Below are 26,643 nucleotides of genomic sequence, written 5' to 3' on the forward strand. Positions count from 1 at the left end.
AAGAGAGAATTAAACATGAGAATCTGCTTCTAAAGGGTATTGTGACTCCCTTTCATTCCTGTAAACCTTTCCTGGATAGCTCATCCCCGTCTCAGCTGTGTTGTAGCCCTGTCCTATGATCTCCTAGGACCCCTCACAGTCACAGGTAGAGAATTCTGACACGTAGGGAATGTGTGACCAAGACCTTCTTGTCTGGGATTCCCTTGAGTTTAAAGTCTGCAGTAAACCTGCCTCCTCTCATGGAATCTGAAAGATCAGAGCACTTAAAACAGAGGGACGAGGTTCATTCCATCATAGTTGAAGGGAACCTGTCTTAGGAGTGGGCCTTGCACCCAGTGGTCAGCCCAGGACTGAGATGCCAGCCCTATTGAGTGTTTGGCTGGTGTCAGGAAAGCAGCCCCCTCTTCCAGTTCAGTTTTCACTATCGACAGTGTACTTGCAAGTCCAAAAAGAGTTTTTCTCTGATCAGTAGCAGAAAAGGGCTTTGAGGCACATTAGACACCAGTGATAGAATTCTGAGAGGATTTTAATAATAACCCAAATCCCAGCAAAATTATTTCCAGAGGACACGCATTTCAGGTTTCTTGAAGGATGTTTATAATAAGCTGAAGAATTTCTCTTGTTGTCGTTAAGTGTGCTAGCACTGGTTTCAGTTAAATTTTGCATGAAAAGAATATATTAACCTGCATAAAATATGTTCATAATCTCGATTTAAAATTAAAAAGAAGGAAAAACCCACAAGCACATGAACAATATATCTCCCCAAGTAAAAGCCTTGGGAAGAAAACAAAAACTTTGCTTGTACCACGCTAGTACCATTTTTACAGAGATAAAAATTCTATGCCCCCCTCGGTACACATGCACATCCCATTATTGTCACGGGGAGTTATGTATGTCAACTGGAGGAAAGAATAGATGCCCGGGCTTCGGAAGGGATGAGAGTCGGGAAAACAGAAGTCATTTCGTTTCATGGGCTTCCTTCAGTCGGGGGAGGGCAGGTGGCTGGGCCTTTCGTAAGTGGGATGTGATCACCAAGGAGGCGAGATCAGGCCTCCCCAAAGTGGCAGTGGGAACATCTCATATTAGAGACTCAGCCCTGATGCAGGGCTGTCGCTTCCCCGCAGGCCACGAGGTCCGTGCCGAGGCCCCTCTGTGCTTCACGCTCTCTAAAAACAGCTACAGGGCTGGAAGCTTCTCAGCTTCATCACAGGCCAGTGGAGGTTGGTTGAGGCTCTGATGCTATTAACAAAGGGCCAGGTGAAGCCATTACTTTCAGGAGTCTTTTAAGACTGGTAGCACCTTAAGCACTCCTTGGGAACCCCCTTTTGGGAGATGACAGGACTCCTCTAGAAGTGGTGCAGAGGGAGTCTGCCTTGCCCTGTTCTAGAAGGGTAGTGTGGCTTTGTGCTTTCAGGAGGGAGGTGATTTCGGAGTTGACCACCTTGGAGCTGTGTTCCTCCAACTTGCTGCGTCACAGATTCCTTTGCATCATGTTGCAGTCTCCCACTCAGTGTGGACAGGCGGTGTACGAGGCGCTATGGGGACAGGAGCCTTGGAGCCCCCTGACAAAGGTGAACAGGCAGCAGAGGGGTGAGCTGGGCCCGAGGATGGTCCAGGCTGGAGGCAGGCCCGGAAGCCCAGTGGGTTCAGTCCCCTGAGTGACCCTGGCTGGTGGCACAGGCCCACCCTGCTCCCGGGGGTCCTGGGCCCACTCTGGGGCAGGGCCATCTCTGTGTGTCTGCAGGGAACGTCCCTTCAGAGCGGTAGCTTGTTTTGCATCTTGGCTCAGCTGATTTGCTGCCTTTATTGAGCACTTCATTGCTGGGATCATTGCACTGCTGGGAAATTTTTTTTTAAAACTTTTTCACTCTATTTTATTTTTGTAATCTCCTGGAACAATATCATTTGTGCTCACATTTGATTTTTTTTTTTTTAAAAGCCTATTTCATTTAAAACTTCATTTTTTTTTTTTTTTTTTTGCGGTACGCGGGCCTCTCACTGTTGTGGCCTCTCCCGCTGCGGAGCACAGGCTCCAGACGCGCAGGCTCAGCGGCCATGGCTCACGGGCCCAGCCGCTCCGCGGCATGTGGGGTCTTCCCGGACCGGGGCACGAACCCGTGTCCCCTGCATCGGCAGGCGGACTCTCAACCACTGCGCCACCAGGGAAGCCCCAGAGTTGTTTTTAAAAGACTTTTTCAGTCTCAAATAGAGAATACTAGAAATGAAGCACCATTTTGGAAAAAAAGAAAAGAAAGAAAAACATCATCAACCTATTGGTAACATCACGGTGGGCATCCAGAATATCAGGAAGAAAATTTCTGTGTGAAACTCTGAGTTCATGACAAACTAATGGTACATTTAGGGGATTTTGTTTCCCTAGCCAGATTCAATTCTCATTTATTATTAGAAGTTCCTAAAGCTGAATTTATAAATTCCAACAAGTACATGTGATGCAATAAGACACAGTCTTGTGAATTAAGATTACAGTGTGCATAGAAAGATGATGAATACGAACTATGAATTCAATCATATGTGCCCATTGCCCATATTGCATATGAATCCAACAAATAAGCTAGCATACCTCCTACTATTTTGTATTTGCTCCTAATGCTTGCCTGTACATTGTGTCTAGAACATAATGCTGTGGTGATGATGGTGATTGTGATGGCGATGATGATGGTGGTGGTGATGATGGTGATGACGGTGATGATGGTGGTGATGATGGTGATGATGGTGATGATGATGGTGATGATGGTGATGATGAAGGTGATGATGGTGATGACGGTGATGATGGTGATGATGAAGGTGATGATGGTGATGGTACACACACTTCCCTTTGACGGCACTTGCCCATGCAGGCACTATCCCAGTGTTTACCAACATGGACATTGGGATGACTCTGACCTATGCATTGTAATGTGTCCATCTCATAGATGAGGCAGGGGAGGCATAGGGAAGTAGGACCAGCACAAACTCCCCTCCCACAAAGTCACCACTCCCATGGACCTGGCAGAGCTGGATCTGACCAGGTACTTGGCCCCCAGTCCCTCTTCTTCCTCGCTGGACTCTGGGGTCTGCTGCCTCTCATCAAAAGCACTCAGTAAAGTCCTAGGCCACTGGGTCGAGGGTGTTTTCTGTCCTGACTTTACTGGATGGGTTTTCATGATGAAAGCTGTAATGGTAATTCTGCGTGGGGTGCAGGAGTAAGGCTGGCAATTCAGGATCTCTATTTGTTAAAACAGAAAGTAAAATTCTTCCTTGGGCCTCCTAATAGGTGGCTTCTTTTAGGAGATTGGCTTATATTCTTCTAAGTATTTTTCTATGTACATGTAAACTTAAATCCATATATATGTGTATATTCCCAAAGTGTATATACAGTTGACCCACAGTCATTGTAGGTCCTGTCCACGGCTTATGACAAATCCATTTCTGTGTGTTCCCTAAAAACAATCCTAAACAAAACATTCACACATTGAATTGTCTTCTCATTAACAATGTATCAGGCTCATATTTCTGTATCAGTACATATAGATCTACCCCATTCTTCTCATGACTGCAAAGTGTTATGGCATCATTGTTTCTTTAATCAGTCCCAGCTCTAATTTCTAACTCTTTGGATCAGTGCTCTAGTGAATATCCTTTCAAATACAAATTTGCTTAATGGTGTTTCTATAGGATAGATTTTTAGAAATGGGATTACGATGGGAAAGTATATCTGCATTTTCAATTTTGATAGATTCTGCCCAATTACCTTCCAAAAGTGTTTTCTTATTTTATTCTCCCACCAACAAAGGATGAGAGTGAACAATTCCTCATACCCTCCCCAGTGTAGAATATCTTTCTATCTATCTGTCTATCTATCTGTCATCTACCTATCTATCATCTATCTTTAAAACCATAAAGTTGAAAGCCATATGCAAATTTTATATGATTCCAAGTAGTAGAACCCAGGCAGCCTACTTCTCAGTAGACTGTCCTCATGGAAACCCTAGATAGGCTGAAAGAGAAATGAGTCCCATGGTTCTGCCCATGATTTCTGAGAGCATCCCCTCCCTACATTCCTGGGACCAAGGATATCCACAGAACAGTTTTTAATGAGTGTCAGACTGGTTTTCTTTCATTTTGTCTTATTCATTCATTCACTCATTCATTTAAAAATGAGCATTGAGTAACTCCTGTGTGCCAGGTAGCACCTGGGTCAGGTATCTTCCTAGGAGCTAAGTTATAAACAATGGCGTGCCCCAGCCCACTCCTATCCACTAGAGAAAACAGATCTCTTCAGCATCTTGAAATCAGCCATTGCGGGAGGATTTACACATGTAAATCAGCAAATGCTACAAAAGAGAGTTTTCTTCTTGGAGGGCCAGTTGCTCGGCAATTTCCCTGCACACCACTGGGTGCAGCAATGGATAAGTTTGACAAAGTCACCACTCCCATGGACCTGAGTGGTGTGGTTATAGGCCAGCTCTTGCGCTGGCTCTGTCGCTTGCTAGCTATTGAGCCCAAGCCTTCCATTTCTTTGCCTTGGTTTCTGAGGTCCAGTGGCATCCAGCAGCATCTGGTACATGATGTTTTCCAAATGACCTCTGAATATCTTCAGTTCTCTGCCTCTAAATATTTCAAAGGGAAATTGTTAAAGCAACACTTGTTCGTTTCTATGATGAAAGTTGTAGTCATAGTTGAGCCCTCGTGTAGCATTTACTGTTGAGCTACCAGGCAATTTTCTAAGTACATTACATATATTAATGCATTTAATCCTCAAAATAACCCCATGGGATCGGTACTATTATTAATCCCACTTTATGAATCCCGTGCCTCTGATGAGGAAACAGAGGCACAGAGTGGTTAAGTAACTTACCTAAGGTCACACAGCCAGTAAATAGCAGTCTTTCAGTCTCCGAGAGTCCATGCTCTTAAGTACCCCTAGACAGACCCTTGCCCAATCCAATGAATCTAGAAAAGTGTTAAAGATTGCAGTTGATTAGAAGATCAAGAGTGTTCAAGATTGAAGACTCTCAGAGTGGACTCCTATGTGGTAGGTAACCAAACACTTTCTTTTTCAAAGCATAAGCATTCTCTTGAATAATACTGCCAGGAAAAGTAATTTTGGAAGGCAGCTGGGAAAACATACATCTATGGTCCACGGGGAAGAGAAAATACGTGACTGTATTAGATCATGGAGCTCTCACTGTGCCACTGTGAAAAGTTTCATGTATCAGGACCCTCCCCAAGAGCGTTATCTATAATCACATTTTAGCTTCCAAAACACATGTTGGTGAAATCTAGAGATATCCATCTGTCTGATGACTTGTAATGCCTCAGGCCTTTCAGTGCAAAGCTTCAGCACTTTCTAAAGCTGGTCACTTCTGTCCGTCCTCAGAGCAATTAGCCAGGGGCATGTGGCTTTCTGTCATGTCAGATTCATTCTGGTAATGCACTTTGCTAAACAGCCTTTGAATTCTCCAGATTCAGGAGCATGATGTGAATTTGCTCAGCTCATGATTTCCGAATGACTTCATCCAATCCAAGGTGCCAACACGCCTGGATAAGACTTTAAAATCTTCATCTCCATCCAAGGCTTCTCTGCTGAGTTACAGAGCCTTTCTAAGCCTTCCAAAGTCCTAGAGAGAACTGGGTTATTGGCCATTAGTCACCGAGTAACCATGTGGAAGGGAAGCTGGGTGTGAGGTAGGCAGATATAATTGCAAGGCTTATAGATGGCTGAAACAACAAAGGAAGTGGGCCTCAGAGAGTGCCTCTATCTCCGTGCACAGAAACGAGGGGTCCTGGTCTCTGGGTCCTGGCTCAGATGGTCAAGATGCATCTAAGTCAGCAGTCACAGCTGCCTGCTGGCTGTGAGAATGCAGCTGGATTCCAGCTTCCAGCTCCCAGCTCTGAGGGAGAGGTCCCATTGGACCACTGACCTCAGCCCCAAGGAGACAGTGAGAGCAGACCTGGCATGTGGCTCCAGCGGGTACCTCGGAAAATTCCCCTGGATTTTCCAGTCCTACCCCATTGACACTTGGCTTCACATTTCTACCTGTTCAATGGGCACCTCTAATCAAGAGTCTGTTGCCACCTCACACGCAGTCTGGCCAAAGCAGAGCCTGCACCCTTGTCACTTCCATCCCATGCTGGTAAGAGGCACACTTGCTCCGTCCTTGGAGGTTAAGAGTCCTTTGTGGGTGAGACTGTGGAGTGAGACAAGTGATCACCTGAAGGGACTCCCTCCTCCTTCATCATCCTCTCGTCAGTGTCAGCACCACGTGTCTGCTCTTGGAGCCGCACCCTCAAGTACTCTGTCCCTCCACACCAAGCCAGGCCTCTCATGAGCACGGGGCAGCCCTCTTTGCCCCACTTCCCCTTTAGCTGGAGCTCACCTGCCCGCTGAGCAGTGCAGACCTGTTCTGAAAACACACTCTCCTGAGATTTGTGCCAGTGAAGCTTCCCCCTTGTCTTTGGAAGGTTACTCTTTTCTCCCTTGGGATTTCAAGGTCTGCTGTCTGCCTGGTTGGCTCACCTGGGTACCAGGCGTCCACGCCAGAGCCTTAGTCACTGCGGCTGGCCCTGTACTTGTAAGTGTGGGGCACTGCCCATGAGCAGAGGGTGGATTCTGGGCAGGCCTGCCTGGCTCTGAGTCCAGACCCCATCCAGCAATGGCTGCAGGACTGTGAGTGATGTATCTGCCTTTTAAAGCCTGTTTGCCCCTCTGTAAAGTGGGCATGGCCGTTGGCTCCACCTCGCATACCTCAGGGCTGGTATGTGAGGATTGACTGAGTTGGTGAAGATTAGTTGACATTTCCTGAGTTCTGTCTCGGAAGGACCACTTCTCAACCCCCATCCTCTGTCGCCTCCCAAAGTCACTTCTGGATTGTGTCCTTCATACCACAGTTTAACATCTCTATCTTGGAAAGGTGTCTCGTTTGTTCAGTTTGATTCTTTATTTTAATTTAATGTGCATACTAGGGAACTCTACTTTTTCTTTCTATAATATGTTTAAATGTAAATAAACATATAAACATAAACAGTCAGCAGACCTTTGGAACTCAAAATTAAGTCAAGTTCATTTCCAAGGCATGTTGATTCTTACAGGACGTATAAGGACCACAACAGTTTTCTTTCGTGAGTTGGGACCTACAGGTATCCATTGAGGGCCCTCCATCAGATAGAGCTTCACTGAATGCACAGCATTCCTCACCCCAGTGGCCATAGTTGCATGTGTACGGATATTGGGAGGCGAGAGTTTGTTTTAGCAGGTACTCCTCTGTTGAATAAAAAATGAGCACTTATCTCAAAGGGGGAAGAGGAAGTCTGCCCTTGATAATATGGATAATATGTAATTCTCTCTTGGGTAAATAGATTCCTGATCGTGCAACTCAGTAGAACTGCAATCACATTTTTAAACTCTAAGGTGACGTTAGCATAAACATCCCATGTCCTAGTTATTGATCTGTTGCTGCGGTAATGGTATTACCCAATTGAACTTCTGACATTGGAGAACTTGCAGTGGCTGCAATTGCATTTTTCTTTTATTCCTGCAATTTAATTCAACTCGCACGTCCAACTGTGATCTCTGTGAAAAAGTGTTGTTTTGCAGGAGTCTGCATAGAATGTTAAATCTCTCTCTCTCCTAGTAGGAAAGTTCATTCTTGGCTTGAATCCCAGAAACACACCTACAAAATGAAACACTCAAGAAACTTCCAGTTAGGAGCTCGAAGTGAGGTGTGTTCCCAAGAGTTACACAACTTCTGCCTTTTGGGGGTCGACTTTTCTGGTGCTAGTTTTATCCAGTAAATCCTTCCCCATAGATATATGTCCCATAATCATCACCCTAAAACTGGGAGTAAGTGGGGCTTAAATGAGAAGTGGGAGGTCCAGCCTGGAGGCCGTCGTCTGCTGTAGCAGCGTCTCCTCACTGGCAGAACAGAAGGATAGCGGATGGGAGACATGGTGTTTCAGACTTTGAAACTTGCATACTCTGTTACGCCTGGCATCCAGAAGATTCCATCACTGCATTAGAAAACTGGTCTGTGTGATAATCCTTCCCCAATTCTTCTGAGGGGATGTCGTGCTGTGTGGGAATTTACTCTGGCTCAGTAGCCGTCAGTGAGAACTTGAGCGCAAGTCTAGAATTGGTGAGTCCCTCGGGGACAGTGAAATAGTAATTACTGGATCACTAGCACCTACTCGAATGGCTAAAGTAAAAAACACGGGCAACACCACGTGCCGTCCTGTATACAGAGCAATTAAAACTCAGATATCGCTGGAGGGAGGGAAGAACGGTGTAGACGCTTCGGACAGGTAGTATGACAGTTTCTTTTGAAGTTCAACGTGCTTTTCATGCAACCCAACAAGCCCCTTCCTGGGTGTTTACCCTGGAGTAATGACACATGACACACAAGCCTGCCAAGAATATTTATAGCAACTCGATTCATAACTACCAAAAATGTTCTTCAGCAGGTGAACGTATAAGCAAAGCGTGGCATGTGACACACCATGGAATACTCCTTCCAATCGAAAGGAGCAAACTGTTGATACACGCAGCCACTTGGATGAAATGTGAGGGAATTATGCTGAGAGAAAAAAGCTGACCCCACAAGGTTACACACTGTATGATGCCTTTCATATGACATTCTCTAAGAGAGAAAACCATAGTGACAGAACACAGATCAGGTTGCCCCCCATGGTCAGGTTGGAGGGAGGACATGACCTCAGAGGAAAGCGTGAGGGCATGTGATGGGACTGTCCTGTGTCCTGGGCCCAGAAATCTGTCCTTGTGTTCAGATGCATACAACGATCCCCCTAAAAAGTCACTTTTACTGCATATCTTTTAAGAAAATTAAATTAAAAAGTGAAATAAAAATCTCCTTGGTGTCCCTGGAAGGCATAGTGAGAGGTGTGAGTAGACCTGTAATCCTAGGGCTGGGGGTGCACAGTGCGTGCGTGAACCTGTGGGCTGGGGGGTTATGGGATGTTGCCTGTGTTGGAGAACATAGCTCAGGAGCATGCTTAGAAAGGTTTAAATATTTATTTATGTAAATAAATAAGAATTTATTATAAAATCTCTTCATTCCTTGGCCAGTGAGCCATTTGATTTACTATGATCAGAGAGAGAGAGGGAGAATATGTCATGGTGGATCCCGGTGCAATCTCAGAAGACCTCACAGGGTTGGGCAGGGGTGTGGAGGAAGATGTGGCCAAAGATAGTGTCCGGGAGGCCTCACCGAGGGCTTGGTTGGGTCCACCTTGTGTATGAGGGGAGAGGGAATTCCATGCCGAGGGATCCGGCATAAATTGAAACCCGAGCTCCCCTCGCCTGCTTGGGACGTTACAGGAGGGGAACCTGGGAGGAAGATTGAAAGCAAGTCACGTGGGATAGTTTGCATCTAGAGCATAAGCCTTGGCACTCTTAGCAGTGGCAGGATGTCCAAAGTATATCGGTGCCTTCCCTTGGGGGCTTGCAACCTACAACACGTATTGCTAAAGAACTTCTTTGATATTCCAAACAACACACCAGAAAGATCCGAGAGGAAGGTACTGTGAAAGAATAAATCTAGCCCTGCTTCTGGCTCGTGTTGACACCCATATCCTGAGCCCCACCCAATCCTACACTCACAGTGGGCTGGGTCCTCTTTCTCCGTACCAGAGGCAGCAGACTCCAGGCTGCCATGATTGCTGAGAGCTAGCGGAGATCACAGGTCACTGCCCCACACCATCTGGCCACTTCCACTTAGCCCTGGGAATAGGAATTTCCAAAATCATGGTTTATTTTATGTATTTCATTTTATTTTGAAACATTGTCATTTATTTGTCTTTTGCAACAAGATATCTGGGCATAGGCTGGGGCCACTGCTAGTGCATATGGCACTTTTAGGTAGATTATAGAAGAGTGCCCCTTCTGAATAGACATTGCAGAAGGGCTCCCCAGCACTGTTGGAACAGCCCTGCACCCTCTTGGGAAAGCTGAGCATGGAGTGGATTTCAACCCTCAGTTACCTAAACCTCGGGGCCTTGGTTTCCTGAGACCAAGAGGCTCCCCATCTTGAGCATGTGGAGCCTGGTTTCCATTCTTTTTGCCACAAGTCTCAAAATTAATTCCATTTATGTTTCACTGGGAAGAGACAAGACACCTTGCCCAAGAAGGTCTGAGCGCACAGATGTATTATCACTTCCCTGGATCAAGGAGCCCTTTTCTGTGGGATTTCAATCTGTCTTCTACTCAACACTTGCTAAACCTCGTCCAAGTCTTTTCCTGAGGTTTGCTTCTCCTTATATCAGCTGCATGAGAAATGGCAGCAAAAGCAGTGGCTTCAGGGAGAGCTGGGGAGGGGCAGGTGGGTGCACGGGGATTCGGGCAAAAGCAACCTGATTCGATAAAGTTGACTGCTCCACACTCAGAGCTCTGTTTGCTCAGTTGTAAAGATGAGGAGAAGCGTGGGCTCTGTCTGTGCCCTGGATTCAGTTCAGAGGGCAAGACTGTCTTGCAGCCCATTATTCACATGGAGGCAGCTGTGCCTGGGCCTCGGTTGCTGCCTGCAGTAGCCTCCTTCTCATGGCTGGAGCCAAGCGCCCTTCTTAGCAGGATATAAATGCCAGCATCCCCATCCCATGTTTCCTAAAAGCTAATAGGTATATGTCCCAGCAATGCAGCTAGGTCTGTTGCAGCCCAGGGTCCAGCTATGCCGTGGGGGGCAGGGCTGCGGGGGTGGGAGGGGTGTGTGTGTGTGTCTTGGGGGGTGGGAGTTGTGCCATATGAGAGAGTCCTAGAGCCTCTTTATTCCAATGTTGCTCCTCACCGAATAGGGGGAGAGGACGGCTCTCCTCCCATGTTGACATAAAGTGCAGTGACTTATTATATGCACACACCCCAGTCCTCTCCCACTAAGGCAGCCCATTCCCTCTTCCCTTCTCTTCTGTCCCCATCCTGACTAATCTGTCGGTCTGCTCAGCTGTCAGACAAAGTACCATAGATTGGGTGGCTTAAACAAATATGTCTCACAGTTCTGGAGGCTGGAAGTCTGAGATCAAGTTGTCTGCAGGGCTAGTTTCTTCTGAGGCCTCTGGCCTTGGCTGGTAAATGGCCATCTTCTCCCTGTATCTTTACATGGTCTTCTCTCTGTATGTATATGAGTCCTAATGTCCTCTTCTTATAAGGACACAAGTCATCTCGGATTAGGGCCCGCTCTAATGACCTCATTTTACCTGAATTACCTCTTTAAAAACCCTGATTCCAGATATAGTCACATTCTGGGCTATTGCAGGTAAGGGCTTCAACATATGAATTTTGCAGGGACACAATTCAGCCCATAACAACTAATTTCCTAGAATCTCTTCCTTATGTGTCAGAAGATATCCAGGACTACTTAGTTCACATAGTTGTTGGTAACTCATGAAGATGTCAGAAGGTACACAAATGGGTATTTGAGCTGACACTCTAGAGAAAAATGATGACACCAGAACATTTATTCATTCAACAGGCACGCGTTTAGCCTCTTCTATGGGGTAGGCCCAGTGGTGCCAGAATCATTCCATACATCATCTCATTTAAATCTTCATTTACATCGGCAGGGTAGGTCCTTGAGTGCCAGTGATGGAACTGGCCCAAGGTCCCACAGCTGGCATTTGACCCAATTCCTCCTGCACCCACGCTGTGCAGGCAGCCACCGGGTGACGGCCTCTCTCCTCACCTCCTTGCCGTGAACACTTTCACTGAACCGGGAGCATTTCCTTTTATTCTCACCTTCCTTGGGTGCAGTGACACGTGTCTACATCCGAACCTCCACCCCCCCCTTGCTCATAGAATCCCATTCCAGACTAGGGAGTGGATTCTTCATGACTAGGAGGAAATGTATGAAAAGTGAGATTAAAGGCACATAAAACAAAGGGGTTTAGAACCTACAAGACTCCAAGCAGTTGACACAAATACCAGGCCTCTGTTGGAGGAATAGAAGGAGAAATGGACCAGGAGTCTCTTCAGGCTGGGTGAAAGGGAAAAGAAAGTAAAACCAGACAGTCCTGGGAAAGAGGAAATGGCACTATTGCTTCTCACATGTTTAGAAAGTTCTGGAGCCTCTTCTAAAGGACCCTACCAGAACTTCCAGCTGTTGGTCCCCAGCCCCCTCCTGTTTCCGGGAACACAACAACAGCAGACCTAAGTGTAAAGCTCACGTCTGAGGCCTGGAAGCCGTACCTTCCACAGTTTCCTTTGTGTTTTCCAGTGCAGTTGAGAGCTGCTGCAGGCGTGTTTGTGAACAGCCAGTTCAAGGGTATTAAACTTGGTCTTCTTGAGTGCTGATGCCCCACGTACTTCCTGCACCACCAGGAACAGGACGGGGGCTTGAAGAGAGGGTCATTTGAGGGCCAGAAGCTGTCAGGGAACTAACAGAAGTATGTCTTGATTCACCTTCGGAGACCCATTCACTGTACTCCAGTTCTTGAATTGCCATACGCATTAGGAGTGATTCCTTATCTTAAATCCAAACAGGTTTGTGTTGGCAAGATGGTGGACATCACCTGACATACAGGTGGGGCCCTGCAGCAGGTCCCTCACCCTGCCTCTGCCTCATTGCAATTGCCCACTTTAACCTTTACATTCTGCTCCTGGCTCCCAGTTTTACTACCAGTTCTACAGTCTTACCTGGTCTCACTGATAACGCCATTAATTTTCTCTAAGCTACTTCTTAATGCACCTAAACCTTCCACTAAAGCGTCAGTGCAAAGAAAGGCAGCTGGGTGAAAACTGGTGAGGAGTCTACATTTTGCCCATTTCAGTGGCTGTTAGGAATTTATTTCTAGTTAAACAAGCTGGGAAATGTAGTTAAGAACATGGTTGATGGGGATAGCCAAGGATGCATGCCAGAAAAACAATACGTTCTTTAAAGGTGCCAAGGGCTAATATTATGCATCTCCGGTTGGAAACTGTATACACTTCACAATTCAGAGCCTCCTGTGTGCTGCCTCATATCTTCAATCAAATTATTATATTCCAGAAATATGCATAAGGGAAATGATTCTACACATTTTATGGTGGGTTGTTGCTTGTAGCAGTAATTGAAGTACCTTTCCACTTATGAAAGTACTAATTTTATTTGTTTTTATTGCTTTTCTAGATGCAATTATTTATTTAGTGTGCTTTGGCTTTATTAAATTATGTTTACTATAGGAACATCATAAAAATGTATGAAAACAACACATCAGCCAAGCCAGCCTGGTGACCTGTATTGAGAAAGCTAGTGTTATTTTTCATATCCAAACGTAATGGAATAACTTAAGAATAAACAGATAATCTACGCTAGAAAACAATGCAATTTCAAAGTAATGTAATAAAACACCTGGACAATATGATTTCATAAATCTTGGTCCTAAAATTTACATGAGTTGGCTTTTGTGTGCTTATTTGAGGACACATGGCATTTCTAAATGGAATCGTTATAATGTGAAATGTAATTAAACCGAAAGGCAAGATGTAAATGGTATTTTTGTTGGCTGGTAAGATATGGATGACTAAGAAACAACGTAAAGATTTTTGGTATCAAAAGACAAGCAGGAGGCTCTGATCCCTATAATTGTCCTTAACGTTGAAATTTAGAAAGGGCCAGACAACTGTGAAGGTCGCTCGGCGGTCGCCCCTGACCAGTCAGTGCTGGCTGTGAGGAGTTCTTTACATTCTTTGTCTCTTGCTCCCTGTCCTCTAGTGTGATGCTTTATCTCGAAAGAAAAGACGCTTTTTGCTTTTGGCATACGTTTTAAGAAACTTAAATCGAATGTGTACGATTTATTTGTCCTGAATTCTGGTGCGTTAACCAAGGTATAGCCCCCAAAATAAAAAATAGCACAATGACAACACAGCCAAAGCAGCCAGAACACAAAAGCAGGGCTGCTTAAATGAAAGTGATGTGTCTTTTACGACTATAAATTAGTGACCAACTTTTATTTTTCTAATTGTGGATTAAAATTAATTAATGTGCTGTTTAAATAATGTACCATCTAGAAAATTTGAAAGGTACCAACAAATGTCTACAATAAAGGTTTGAGTCTCTCTCCAGCCACCCCATTTACTTCCCCAGAGGGAAGCTTGGAGACCAGGTTCTTGACTTCCAGGCGAGTTCCAAGGGTTTTCTGAGTATATAACATATATACATGTATATATACTCCCATACACTACACAAATGATAGGAAAACATACAGTATACGTGCACAGCTCCATCATTCTTTTTAAAGACTGTACCGGATACTCCATTATGAATGCATCAGGCTCCTGTTGATGTCCACTGAAGTGTTTGCAGTTTTTTGCTTGTACCAATAAACACTTCCACCAACAATATACAAGAGGACCTGTTTCTTTCTGTTTCTTTTGGAAAACTTTTAGTTTGTCAACTTGAAAGACAAAACCTGACGTCTAAGTGATTTTAAATCTCTCTTGTCTGATTTTGAGAGAGGTTGAGTCACACTTAATATGTGTAAGAGCCTTTGTGTTTCTCTTCCTGTGCACTCTCTGGTCCTGTCTCTTGTTCTTTGCTTAATTTTCTAATGGACTGTTGGCCATTATCTTTGTTAAATTGTAAGGCCCTTTCATATGAGTTGCAAATATTTTGCTCATGTTTTCGATTGTCCTTTGACTTTATTTAGAGAATGTTCTGCAATATACAGCATGAAAATTTACATATCTTTTTTTTGTTCCTCCTGGATTTTGTGTTAGACTTTGAAACACCTTCCATATGCTGAGATTATTTTTTTGAAAATTTCCCCACACATTCTTCTAACACTTTTATGAGTTCAGTTTCCATATTAAAATTTTAATTCATCTGGAATTTATCTAATGTAAAGAATGACATAAAGGATATGATTTTTTTCAAATGGCTACCCGAGTATCCCAACACCGTTTATTGAAAAATAATATTTGGGTTAATTTCTGAATGTTTTCATCAGTCCCACTGAGGTCTATTCATTTGTTGATACCACAGTGTTTTAATTATAGCAGCTTTATTTTTAATATGACTGAAGTTGGATCACCAATTATTCTTTATTTTAATAATGTTTCTTAATCATGGTAAGAAAAAAAATCTATGACTACATTATCAAGATTTTTTTTTTTTTTTTTTTTTTTTTTTGCGATACGCGTGCCTCTCACTGTTGTGGTCTCTCCCGTTGCGGAGCACAGGCTCCGGACGCGCAGGCTCAGCGGCCATGGCTCACAGGCCCAGCTGCTCTGCGGCACGTGGGATCTTCCCGGACCGGGTCACGAACCCGTGTCCCCTGCATCGGCAGGCAGACTCTCAACCACTGCGCCACCAGGGAAGCCCATCAAGAATTATTTTTAACAAAAATTTTAAAATTTTTATTAAATGCCTCTCCAGCATCTATAGAGATAACCATATGGTTTTTCTCTCTGTTACTACTGTGAATTATATTAATAGATTTTTCTAATATTGAACCATCTTTGCATTCCTGGAAAAAAAGTCAACTTGAACATGATTATCTATCTTTAGTGTGCCTTTTCATAGTCTCTGAGTAAATCTATTTATGCTAATTTATACTAATACATGAAATTGTTCTAAAATATGTGAAGTTTTTCCTTTTCTGTAATGCTCTGGATCAGTTTAATTATATTGGAATTGTCTGTTCCTTAAGGGAATCTCTCTTAGAAATTCTCTTATCAAACTGCCTGTGCCTGGTGCTTTTGACAATATTTTCTTCCCTGCCTTCTGAGCTTCCTTCCTCTGTTCCTTTCTTTTCATTCTTTTTTTTTTTTTTGCGGTATGCGGGCCTCTCACTGTTGTGGCTTCTCCCGCTGCGGAGCACAGGCTCCAGACACGCAGGCTCAGCGGCCATGGCTCACGGGAGCAGCCGCTCCGTGGCATGTGGGATCTTCCCAGACCGGGGCACGAACCCGTGTCCCCTGCATCGGCAGGTGGACTCTCAACCACTGCGCCACCAGGGAAGCCCATCATTCTTTATTTTTGATGGTAGTTAGTACGTTGACATTTTCTGGAGCTAATGTTCATAATTTATATTTTTCTGGACTAGTACTCATTTTATCCTGTATTTCAAGGTTTTTGCAATACGTTGAACAAAGTTGAAGTTTTAAAACTTCTTTCATTTTATTATACCTCCTCTCTCATTTCCTGTTTGATTCATTTTTGCTTTTTCCCTTTTTATCTTGATTAATTTTTTTGTTTGTTTCATTGGTGTTTTTCAAGCACAAGCTTTTGGATATTTTTGTTTATTCTACTGTTTTCTATTTTCTGACTTATACAGTCTAGTGTTTATTTTTTTCATTCTTCCTTCTGCTTTTCTTTAATTTGTTCTTTTTTTTTTTTCCTAACTTCAGTTGGATGCTTGATCCCTTTAATTCATGTTGTTTAATATAGATATTTAAGGATATGATTTTTCTCTGAGTACTACATTCTTTAGGTTCTGGCATGTAATATCTTCGTCATTATTTTCAAGATATGCTGAAATTTCAGTTTTATACAGGTTAAGTCACTTAAAACTTCTAGATGGTAGCATTCTAGTTTTGTTGTCAATTTTTGGGACTTTTTGTTTCTGTCTCTACCTCTAGTTTATCCTTTTGATGAGAGACTGTAGTTACATTATTTTTACTTTTCAGAATCAAAGTTTACTTTGTGGCCTCATGTTTAATCAATTTTTTGTTAGTATTCTGTGACAACTTAAAAATAAATCATAGTGTTTTTTGCAAGACATAGTGTTCTGTATAAGATAACAAGATCTATCTTATGTTATTTAGGTTTTACATTTCCTTTTAAATTTTATGTCCATTTGTTTCCCTTTGAATCCCCAAAGTGCTATGCAAATACATGCCTGATGAATGTATGTGTGATGTTGAACTCCCGGCAGTCAGCTCAAATTGTGTTGTGTTTTGTCTTATAGCCAAAGATTGCCGAAGAGAACTTGACCTATGCTGAGCTGGAGCTGATCAAGCCCCACCAGGCTGCCAAAGGCATTCCCACCAGCACCGTCTATGCCCAGATCCTCTTTGAGGAGAACAAACTGTAACTCTGCATCGTATTTAATATCCGCCACCCCAGTTATTTATGAAACCTTGGATACAAAGTCCTTATTTTTGTATTTTCACTTGTGCCTTCTGTGTGGTGGGAGCCCCATTCCAACGGCATCCCAGGTGCCTTCAGAGAGGTACAAGGCTCCTCTCTGCAAAAGAGCAGGGGCTGCAGCCCTTGGACAAATCTCCCAGAACAAGATTTTCTGGGTCTGAGTCCTGAGCGGTGAGGGCTCTTGATTCTGAGACCATCCAAGGAGATTTTCTGCTGAGCCAAACCCCTTCATGTTTCTTCTTGTTTCTCTGGGTTTTATAATTTTTAATCTGAATTTTAATCTTCTACCCTTCCTGTATCTGTGATATCAAGCTCATAGTATATAGCTAGAGGAAATGCCATTATAGGCCCAAGTGTGAGATGGTAGATATGTACTAATTGGTTTTCAAAGGATCAGATAACATTGCCAGGGCACCCAGAGCGGTGCAAAGTGCTTATTGCAAGCGGTCACTCAAGATAGCATCTCTTGTTTTAAATAGATGCACTGACTCTGGTGATTCAAGGGCAGAGAGACAGACTGTGAGGCAGTCTGACATCTAAGCTGACAGTGAACTATCTGGATACCCCAGTGCCCGTTTCTCTACCCACTATCACCCACGGCCACTGGACAAGTAGAACATCTTTCATTCTGAAGGGCTTCCACCCCTTTGGCAGGGGGGCTTATCCTGGTATAGAGACTTATATTCTCCAAGAAGTTCTCACTCACCCTTTTCCAAAGGAGCCGGGGGTTTGCCATCGATTGACAGATGGAAGAAGGGGACCTCTTGGAAGTGTGCCGAGGTTACCAACTCTAATTGAATGTCTACTCGTGTGAGAGCATAGTCTTTTGCCTGGTTCCCCAATGGTAGGAGAGTAGGAAGTATAAGCAGGGCTGGAAAGCTGTGTCCTGAACACGCTTCTGTTATAAAGTGCCTTGCCCGACTCAGCTTTGCATGTGAATTCTAATTAGCTTGGCTGGGAGGCAGTGATGAATACGGCAAATAGATCCATGGGGAAGTGGCTCTGTGGGCCTATATGACATCCAGGATCTCACTGAAGGCGGATCCGTTCTGGTACAGAGTCATCCTATCAGCTGTGTTGTTAAGGACACACTTCTTGATGTGTGAGTGTGGTCTGAGTGGATTTTTAGTGCACACTACGGAAGTTGTTTGGCTTTGTAATGGACCGTGTATATATGGTAAATTATATATTTTAAACACAACCTTGAGTGTGAGTTGTGCCCCTCTGTGCAGCCATGTGAACTTGGTTGAGTTTCTCATCCCCTAATTGTCTCAGACTCTATGTTTATACAAAGGTGAGTTAACCTCTCACAGAATTTTTGTAATGCGATAATGACTATTGGAAGATTCTGGACACTATAAATAGCTATACAAGTACACTATGTTAACATACATGCTAAAACCAGTCCATATTTTCAAAATGAAAATGTCTTTACTATTTAAGGCTCTCATTGCAATAACTTTAAAAAGTAAATATTTGTCCGTAAACTTAGCTCTACGGTAACTTTCCCAAAGACCCATGATAGTTTACTGGAAAGGGACCAATCGGGAGCAGGTAATGATTTTCCAGAAGCAAAAATAACCTGACTTTACAAAGAGGAAGTCATTCTCTCTAGCCTGTACCTGCGTCTCATTCCCTCCCTCTCTGCCAGATTTCCAAGGTAGTGAATAAACTGCGCAGTTTTTGAGGAGGAACTTCCCAGAGCATCTCTTTAGGACAGGAGGATATAAGGTTAGTATACCATTCATATCATAATTATCCTAGGCATCCTATCATATTTTTATCATGGCAGTCTTCCGGCAGAACATGGTTATATGGTGTTTTGGGGAAGGAGGATGATTCCCTGATTTGCACAAGGACCTATTTGGACTGGTGGGGCCCTGGGAGTGCCGGGTGGGAGTGGAGAGTCGGGGTGTGTGAAGAAGCGATGGTGGGGAGAGGGCCATGGAGTAGGAGATCTCCAGGCCTCTGCAGAACTGAACTTCGATCACCCCCAAACCCACCCCCTTAAATTCAGTGGGAGCTCCGTACCATCACATATGGAAGTGAATGCATTCCACCAAGAAGAGCACAAGCTTTGAAGAGCTGGTAACTGTAGGTTAAGTCCAACAAGTCATTGCTATTCAGTGATTCAATTCAGACTCTCCTAAACTCTGGTCATAGCTGCATAAATCCACACTGAGGTGCGTGAGTGGGGGACCTGCTGACATAGGGTATAAAAGGAGGCGGCAAGACCATCACTGTCTACTGAAGATGCTTCCCAAGGGAATCATGGAAGCTCTTGACAACATCTAAGCAGAGCTTGTCCCACTGTTATCTTTAGAAGCAAACTGTCCAAGCCCTGCTCAGAACTGGGAGCAATGGATGACTTGCACCTGACGCTTCTTCGGGATGAAAAACCTTGACATTATTGTCGTAATAAACTTAAAAATGGGTCTACTTATTTGTTTTCTATCAAATACACCACTAAGTCTGTATTGACATTTCTAAAGATAAGTAAAGGAATACACATCATTCAAATAGAAATTAGGAAAAGTTCTCCAATTTGTTTTGCTATAAAGCATCTGTGGGAACAACTGTAGACAAGCTGTTTTCAACATGGAAAATGGCCTGTTCATTTACGTAAAGTTAGAACAAAGAACCCATTGCGCAGAATGGAATGCAGTGGTACTTGCAGGCAGAGTGCACATACTCTCAGATTTGGTGGTGGATTTCGGCCTAGGCCATGCATGGCAGAATCTTCACAGGAGGAAAGGAGAGGGAAAGGGGTATTCCCCGAATGCAACCGTCTTGCCAAGTCAAAGCCCCAGGCCCTGAACTAAAGCAGCTGTGGTAGGAGGACAGGGCTGGGATTTCTTTAAGATCACCTCTTCATGAAATCATCATGTCTCTGTTAGCTCACAGGGCATAGAAGAAAAAGCCAAGCCTAACCCTCCCCCTCAAATTTGTTGGTTTGAAAATGACATGGGGCACTTCCTATTTTTTAGCGCATTGTCATCATCCCACATATTGATGTGCCCAAGACTCACTTGGGATAAGAACGCTAAACCAGTTGATGCTTTTAGGGACTACTCGTGGCCTTGTTCATCACTCAGCCCCTGATACGCATGACTACAACCTAGGCTGGGCCAAGAATGAGACTCATGCCCCAGGCCACAAAAAAATGGGCCAAAGCGTGCATGAGGCCGGGTCTAGGCTGATCAGAATTCTCAGGAAAAAGAAAGCATCTTTCCCTTGGGCAGCTAAGCTGGGATGCCGCCTATCAGAACCACCTACAGTGACGTTTCCTGCCAAGAGGAGAAGGCTTGGCGAATGAAGGAGATGCTGAGAAAGCAGCAGGGGGGACAGGGTCCTGGGAGCACGGAATCCCAGCTCCCAGCCCCTAAGATCCCCCAGACTCTTCTTTTTCCTTTAGATCTTCTTTTGATTCAATAAACTACCCACTTCTCCTACTATCTAAATCCTGGTTTTGCTCAAGCTAGTCAGGTTGCAGTGGAGAGAATTCTGACTAATACAGTATGCATGAAAGCTGTTTCCCAGCCCAGGAAGCAAAGAATTTTACCACCCAGGGAGCCCACTTCCATCACATCCAGCAGCTGAACTGGCAGCCACGAGCTCCTGCTGCCCTCTGTTTCTCACTCAGTGGGGCCCTCACAGGGCTCCAAAGATGCCCTTCTCCATGGAGAGGGACCATCAGGGTTCAGCCCTGATGCTCTCCTAAGAGAGGGACTCTCAGTTTTGGAGTAGGGACCCTGGCAGTACTGAGCCATGCTGGTGGCAACAGGGGAAGGGCACAGGGTAGAGACCTGACAGGGCGAGCCCTGTCACGTGGACCTTGGAGGGAGCCTTTTTGTGTTGGCTGGCCCTGAAGTTTAGGCTGGCTTCCACACAGAGCATCCTGTCTTTCCAGTATCCCTGGGCAGGAGGGAGCCTGTTATAAGGTGAGGCAGCCACTTGCTGGGAATGTTGACCTTCCCCCCAACCCAGCATAACACACCCCACCCCCACCCCATACACCAGATAGAAGCTGTTCGCTGGGTTGGAAAACAAAGAAGGACTTCATGTTTTGGAGGAAGGATCTGCCTTCAGCCTGGACCTGCTGAATTTGGGCTCTGGGAAGTGTCCAGATGGATAGGATAGACTAGTTCTCCCTAAGCTTTAACGTGTGCGTGACTCACCTGGGTCTCTGTTAAACTGTGGCTCGCGATTCAGGAAGTCTGGGTGGGCCCTGGGAGTCTGTGTTTCTAACAAGCTCCCAGGGGATGCCCATGCTTCTGGTCCCCAGAGCACACTTGGAGTAGCAAGGATGTAAACTGTTGGGAAATGCGGATCTGGAACCCCAGGGGGGATGGGGGTGTCCTCAGAATATAGGTCACAGCTGAAGCCCTGGCAGTGAGCAGACTCCTCCAGAGAGAGGCAGTTCAGCCAGGAGGGAAGGTACCAGGCCCGAGCGGTGGGTACTCCCCCGCCCGCAGGTCTGGTCTGGAGAGCAGGCGAGGAGCCTGACGGGGACCAGAGCAGAGCAAGCTCAGAGGAGGCGGAGATGGTCGGAGAAAGCTGTGTCTGGGAGTTTCTGAAAGGAGGTGGGGCTCAGCAGTGTGAACTCTGCAGCGGTCAAGTAGAATAGAGGTTAAACCGCTGCTCGTTCTGAATTAATTGTTCATTTCACATTTTAAAAAAGATTTGTTTTGCTGGGGCCAACAATTCCCCGAGTGCACAAGCCTAAGACTTCGGTGCTGAGCCACGTCTGCCCTGCTCAGGGGACTTTTCCCAAAGCAGTCGGTGTCTTTCCACAGGGTGGAAGACTTGGAGAAGACTTAATTAACGCGTAGGGCGGGGTGGGAGGCTTGCCACGGAGGGCTTCTGCTTCTGTTGTCATTGATAAAAGCTGACCTGGAGCCTGCTTTCTAATAAGCACAGCTCAACCAACTTCACGCCGATTGAGTGTCCGGTTGTTAAATGTTAATGTACTGCACCCTATAGTTTTAAATTGAATTAGAGATGTTTACAGCTTTGGTTAAATGCACCTTGTTCTTCCACATTAAACTCTATTACAAGTGTCCTCCATCAGCAAACAGGACTCATTAGGAGCTGGTCTGTGTGCGGGCCGTGGCTGCTGCCGAAAGAGCTAGCGTTCTATTTCCCTTTATTACACGTTTCTAGCTGGTGGGGCATCGGGTGTGATTGCTTCCTAGAGTATGATTAGAACCTCAGGTTCCTGGGTGTACGGGTGGATCTTAGGGAATCCACAAACACCCAGGGATTTTTTTTTTTTTTTTTTTTTTTTTTTTTTTTTTGCGGTACGCGGACCTCTCACTGTTGTGGCCTCTCCCGTTGTGAAGCACAGGCTCCAGACATGCAGGCTCAGTGGCCATGGCTTACGGGCCCAGCCGCTCCGCGGCATGTGGGATCTTCCCGGGCCGGGGCACAAACCTGTGTCCCCTGCATCGGCAGGCGGACTCTCAACCACTGCGCCACCAGGGAAGCCCCACACCCAGGGATTTTTATGCAGAAGTTTGCACTGCGTATCTGAGAGTCTGACGCTCTCTTCAGTTTTCTAAAGGGGTCCACGAGCCACTAAAGATGGGCCTTTGAGAGACTCTCTGCCACGGTCCTAACTGCCAGGTCCCCCAGAGCATCATGATGAAGCTGGTCCCTCTGCAGCTGGGGAAACGAAGGAGACAGAAAAGGACCTGCTAGTTGGTGGCAGAGCCAGTGACTTCCAGCCCAGGGACATCCATGAAGCCCACCCATAAGCCCCACGCCCACCGTCAAGCTCTGTCTCCAGGAAGCCTACCTGTTTCCACCCTGGCCTGCTGCAGGGCTGGTCTTTGGCCTAGCTAAGGATCAGGGCTGCCCAGCCTCCCCTTTCAGGATCCCGCCCGTCCCTATCCTTCCTCAGCCCCCGTGCGCGTCCCCAGTTCTCAGGGAACCGCAGTTGGGGGCCCCATGACTGCACCTGGCCCAGCCTGTGGCCCACTTGGAGTCGTTTAAAATGTCTTGCTCCGCTCCCCTCCTCGCCCTCCCGCGTCTTCTGGATTCCGTTTCCTGGCTTTTCAGGGGTCTCCTTCACTAGGTATCCCCGCTCTTGTTTTGCACCTTCAGCTGCTCCCTCAGTCTCCAGAGTGACAGGCATTTCTCAGGCTGCGTGGCCCACCTCCCACGCGGTCTCCTCCGCTCTTTCCCTCCATAACCCAGAGTCTACGCTCCCTCTGCCCCTCTCGCCTCTCAGCCTCCACTGGCTGCCTTCATCCCCATCCCTGAACACAGCTCTGCCCCGGGCCTTCGGGGATCGTGGCTGAGCACGGGCTCTACTATGAAGCGTGTGTTCTAGCATTTGACACAGGCGTCCTTTCCCTGACTTACCCGGTTGCGCCCCCTAGGCCACCCCGTAATCACCTCTCCTCCACTCAGCCCTTCAGGGATGGCTTTCTCTAAGGTGCCGTCCCCTCTCTCTCTTTGCATGCACACCTGTGTCTCTGACCACTCTTTAGCTGCAGCCTGAGGACCCCGCATCCACGGCTCCAACTGGACCCCTCTCCCGAGCTCCATGTCTACCCCCCAAAGCATCCTTCTCACTTCTCAGAAGCCAATGTCCCATCCTGACCACCATCATGAACATCCCACCCCATCATGCCCTCCCTCACAACCAGCACTTGAGATCACCTTGTTTTATCATGAGGAACTGAGGCCATTCTGAAGTGAGCAAAAGCTACAATAAAAGGGATCATTTGGGATGCCCAAAGGATGGCAGAGAGAACAAAAAGATACTCTGCAGGGAGAAGTTCTCCACCTTCGAGTCCCTAATTGAGGAATTCTTCTCCACTCTCATCCCCGAGGAAGGGGGCTTGGTGGCCTGGTTACTTTTGTCTCCGATTTGTTCTCTTGATTTTGACAGATCGGGAATTTATGCAAACAACTGTCCACATGGTTTATGGCTATGTGAATACAGAGACCTTTGCTGATTTACAAACTCTTCTGTTTATGGCCAGCTTGACTGTTGACGGCATATGACTGTCAAGAAGGGATGTTGTGAGGGATTCATTCCGGATTAGGGACTTCCTGAGTTAACAGACGCGGCTGCGGTGGTGACAGTTTCCTTGCCCCTTCCGTGGCCGCCCCCAGGCTTCTTCTCCCACCTCCGTCTCTCTCGAGGCCAGCCCTGGACCGTAGCCGGGCTACTCGGGGTGGACAGTGCCACCTGGTGGCCATCGCTGAGAACTTGAGGACCTTAGGCCTCCATCTCTCCTTCTTCACAGGGACCTCCCCTCCCCTCTCCATCTCTGTCAGCTTCTCTGCCTCTCCTCTACATGCCCACACAGGCCCTTCCCCATCCAACCTTGGCCCAAATCTCTCTCTATGTCTTCTTATCATCATCTTCCTCTTTTCGTCTCTCCCTGCCCCTTCATTCCATTTACAGGTAAAGTCATCATTTGCGTCGTGTACCACAAGCAGACTATGAACCCAGCAGATACGTCCAAGCCATCTCTCTGACTTGGGCGCCAGAGTCAGGATCAGAGTCTCCAGATGAGTTCCGTGTCTGGTGTTCTTTCTCTTCCCACACAGTTTTTTTTCTTTTGCTGGAATCCTGGCTTTTCTCACTCAGTAGCGTGAGTATAGGATTTAGAGGCAGATCTGGTCCAAATCCCGGGCCTGCCTTTTAATTGCTGTGTGTCTTTGAGAAGCCATCTGAGCCTTCCGACCTGCAGTGTCTTCATGTGAAAAAGAGCCAGGGCCAACAGGATTTAAAGAGCTATCTTCCCGTGTGGCATAAGCTCTCTGGGAGAGAGGGCAGGGATGGGCTCACAGTCACCTCGGATGACAGCAGGGGAGGGCTAGGCATGTGGAGGGTACAGAGAGGCAGCTGCCCCCCAGCGAGAGCCACCCCGCAGGCCGAGGACTGAGAGTGTTCGTGCTCATGCTGAGCTGGGAGGGTCTAGCCCCCCCGGCTGGCTCTCCCATCAGCTTGTTCTCAGCTTAGCTGGGGATAACAACATCTGCTAGTATTTATATGACCCGTGTGAACGCCAGGCCTCGTGCAGAGAGAGCTCTCCAGAGTCTTCCTGAGCCCTGAGATCGGTCTCTGGCTGCCGGTTGTACTTCCTCAGACTGCTGTGCCTTGGTGAGCAGAGCAATGAAATAATGCCACTAAGGGCAGGCCCCTGTGTGCCTTGTCACCACACTGTCCCTGCAGCCTGTCACAGGGCCTGGTACCCACCTGCTTCTCAGTACTTAGAAAGGGTTTCAACAGGCAAGGACTGGGGAGGCTCTTTGAAAACTAAAAAACAACCCATGTGGAACGGATTTCTTTTCCTATAAATTTTGTTCCTCCCTAAAGGCATCCAGATGCCGTGCCTCCGACCACACCATCCAGAGCTTCTACAGCTCAGCAGAAAGGCACTGCTATATTTATCCTGCTGGCAGCCCCCTCCGCTAATTTCCGTCAAAGAACAGCATGAAATAACACACTTGTCTGGGTGGGGGGAGGGGGGGTGACAAGGCCACAGTGGCTGCCAGCACCCTCTGGCTGTGGTCCGGCCCAGCAGGGGGAGGGAGGACGCTTGACGGGAATCCTGGGGTGTCTACCACCTCGGGGACCTGCAGAGGTGCCTCTTCTGTGGGACCAGAAGGAGCTGGTGTATTTTCCCAGAGAAGCGCTGGACCAGGATGGGCCAGGAGGCAGTCTCAGGACCCTCCAGCAGCCTCTGAAACTACCGCCATCAGAAGACCACAGCAGAGGTCTTGGGCCTGGGGGAAAAGTCCTCGACTTCCTAGGAAGATACCTGGCCTCCGTATGAGACGGTTTCAGGCTAATGCATAGACGCTTCAGCAATATTTTATTTCCCCAGATGAAATCCCAGCTCTGGAGCAAGGTTGTGAGAGTAGCTTATGTTTGTTAAGTTGCTTACATTTTTACAAAGGGTGTTCCTGGTGTATTGTGTTTCTCCCCCAAATTCAACACATATTTTTTTTTAGAACCCTCTCTGAGGAAAGCCCAGGGGTTGGTCTAATTTCCAGCCACTCTAGCTCTTCCCTGCTATTTAGCAGAAGAAGGGCTATCTCCTGCTGCTTCCCTGTACCCCCTGCCCACTCGTCCTTCTCCTGTTCCTTGCCCTGTTAAGTTGCCTCTCATACCCCAGTGACGCCACGTCACCACCTGCCCTGCCGCTTGCAACGTCCAGCCCGGCTGAGTTTTCCTCTGAGTAATTCAGTGGGACTCCACAGCTCATAAAAATCTTGCAACAGAGGAAAACAGAACTTCTAATGAACCCAAGTAAGGCAAACGTAAAATGGATTACAGTCATCCCCCCTCTTATCCGCAGTTTTACTTTCTGCAGTTTCAGTTACCCGTGGTCAACAGCGGTCCTGAAATACCGAATGGAAAATTCCAGAGATAAACAATTCATAAGTTTGAAATTGCAGGCTGTTCTGAGTAGTGTGATAAAATATCACACTGTCCTGCTCTGTCCCACCCAGGATGTGAATCATCGTTTTGTCCAGAGTATCCTGCCTGTAAGTCACTTAGTAGCCGTCTCGGTTATCAGATCAACTGTTGCAATGTCAGTATCGC

The 26,643-nt window shown here is 46.3% G+C and overlaps 1 protein-coding gene across 3 annotated transcripts in view; it reads left to right on the plus strand.

Annotated features, from left to right (window-relative positions):
• VSTM4 (V-set and transmembrane domain containing 4) overlaps positions 1–17,058 on the plus strand; it is an 83,803-nt gene extending 66,745 nt beyond the window's left edge. For 2 of the 3 annotated variants that reach the window (XM_082854509.1, XM_082854510.1), the window contains one exon: positions 16,891–17,058. In XM_082854509.1, the coding sequence (XP_082710635.1) occupies positions 16,891–17,016 (126 nt within the window). In that variant the 3' untranslated portion in view covers positions 17,017–17,058. Of the gene's footprint in view, positions 1–1,414; positions 1,572–16,890 lie in introns of all 3 variants that reach the window. The other variant, XM_082854508.1, reaches the window with a different exon arrangement.
• The last annotated feature ends 9,585 nt before the right edge of the window (positions 17,059–26,643 follow it).

Source organism: Leucopleurus acutus (genome assembly GCF_964270905.1).
Source record: "Leucopleurus acutus genome assembly, chromosome: 14".
NCBI classification, from domain to species: Eukaryota; Metazoa; Chordata; class Mammalia; order Artiodactyla; family Delphinidae; genus Leucopleurus; species Leucopleurus acutus.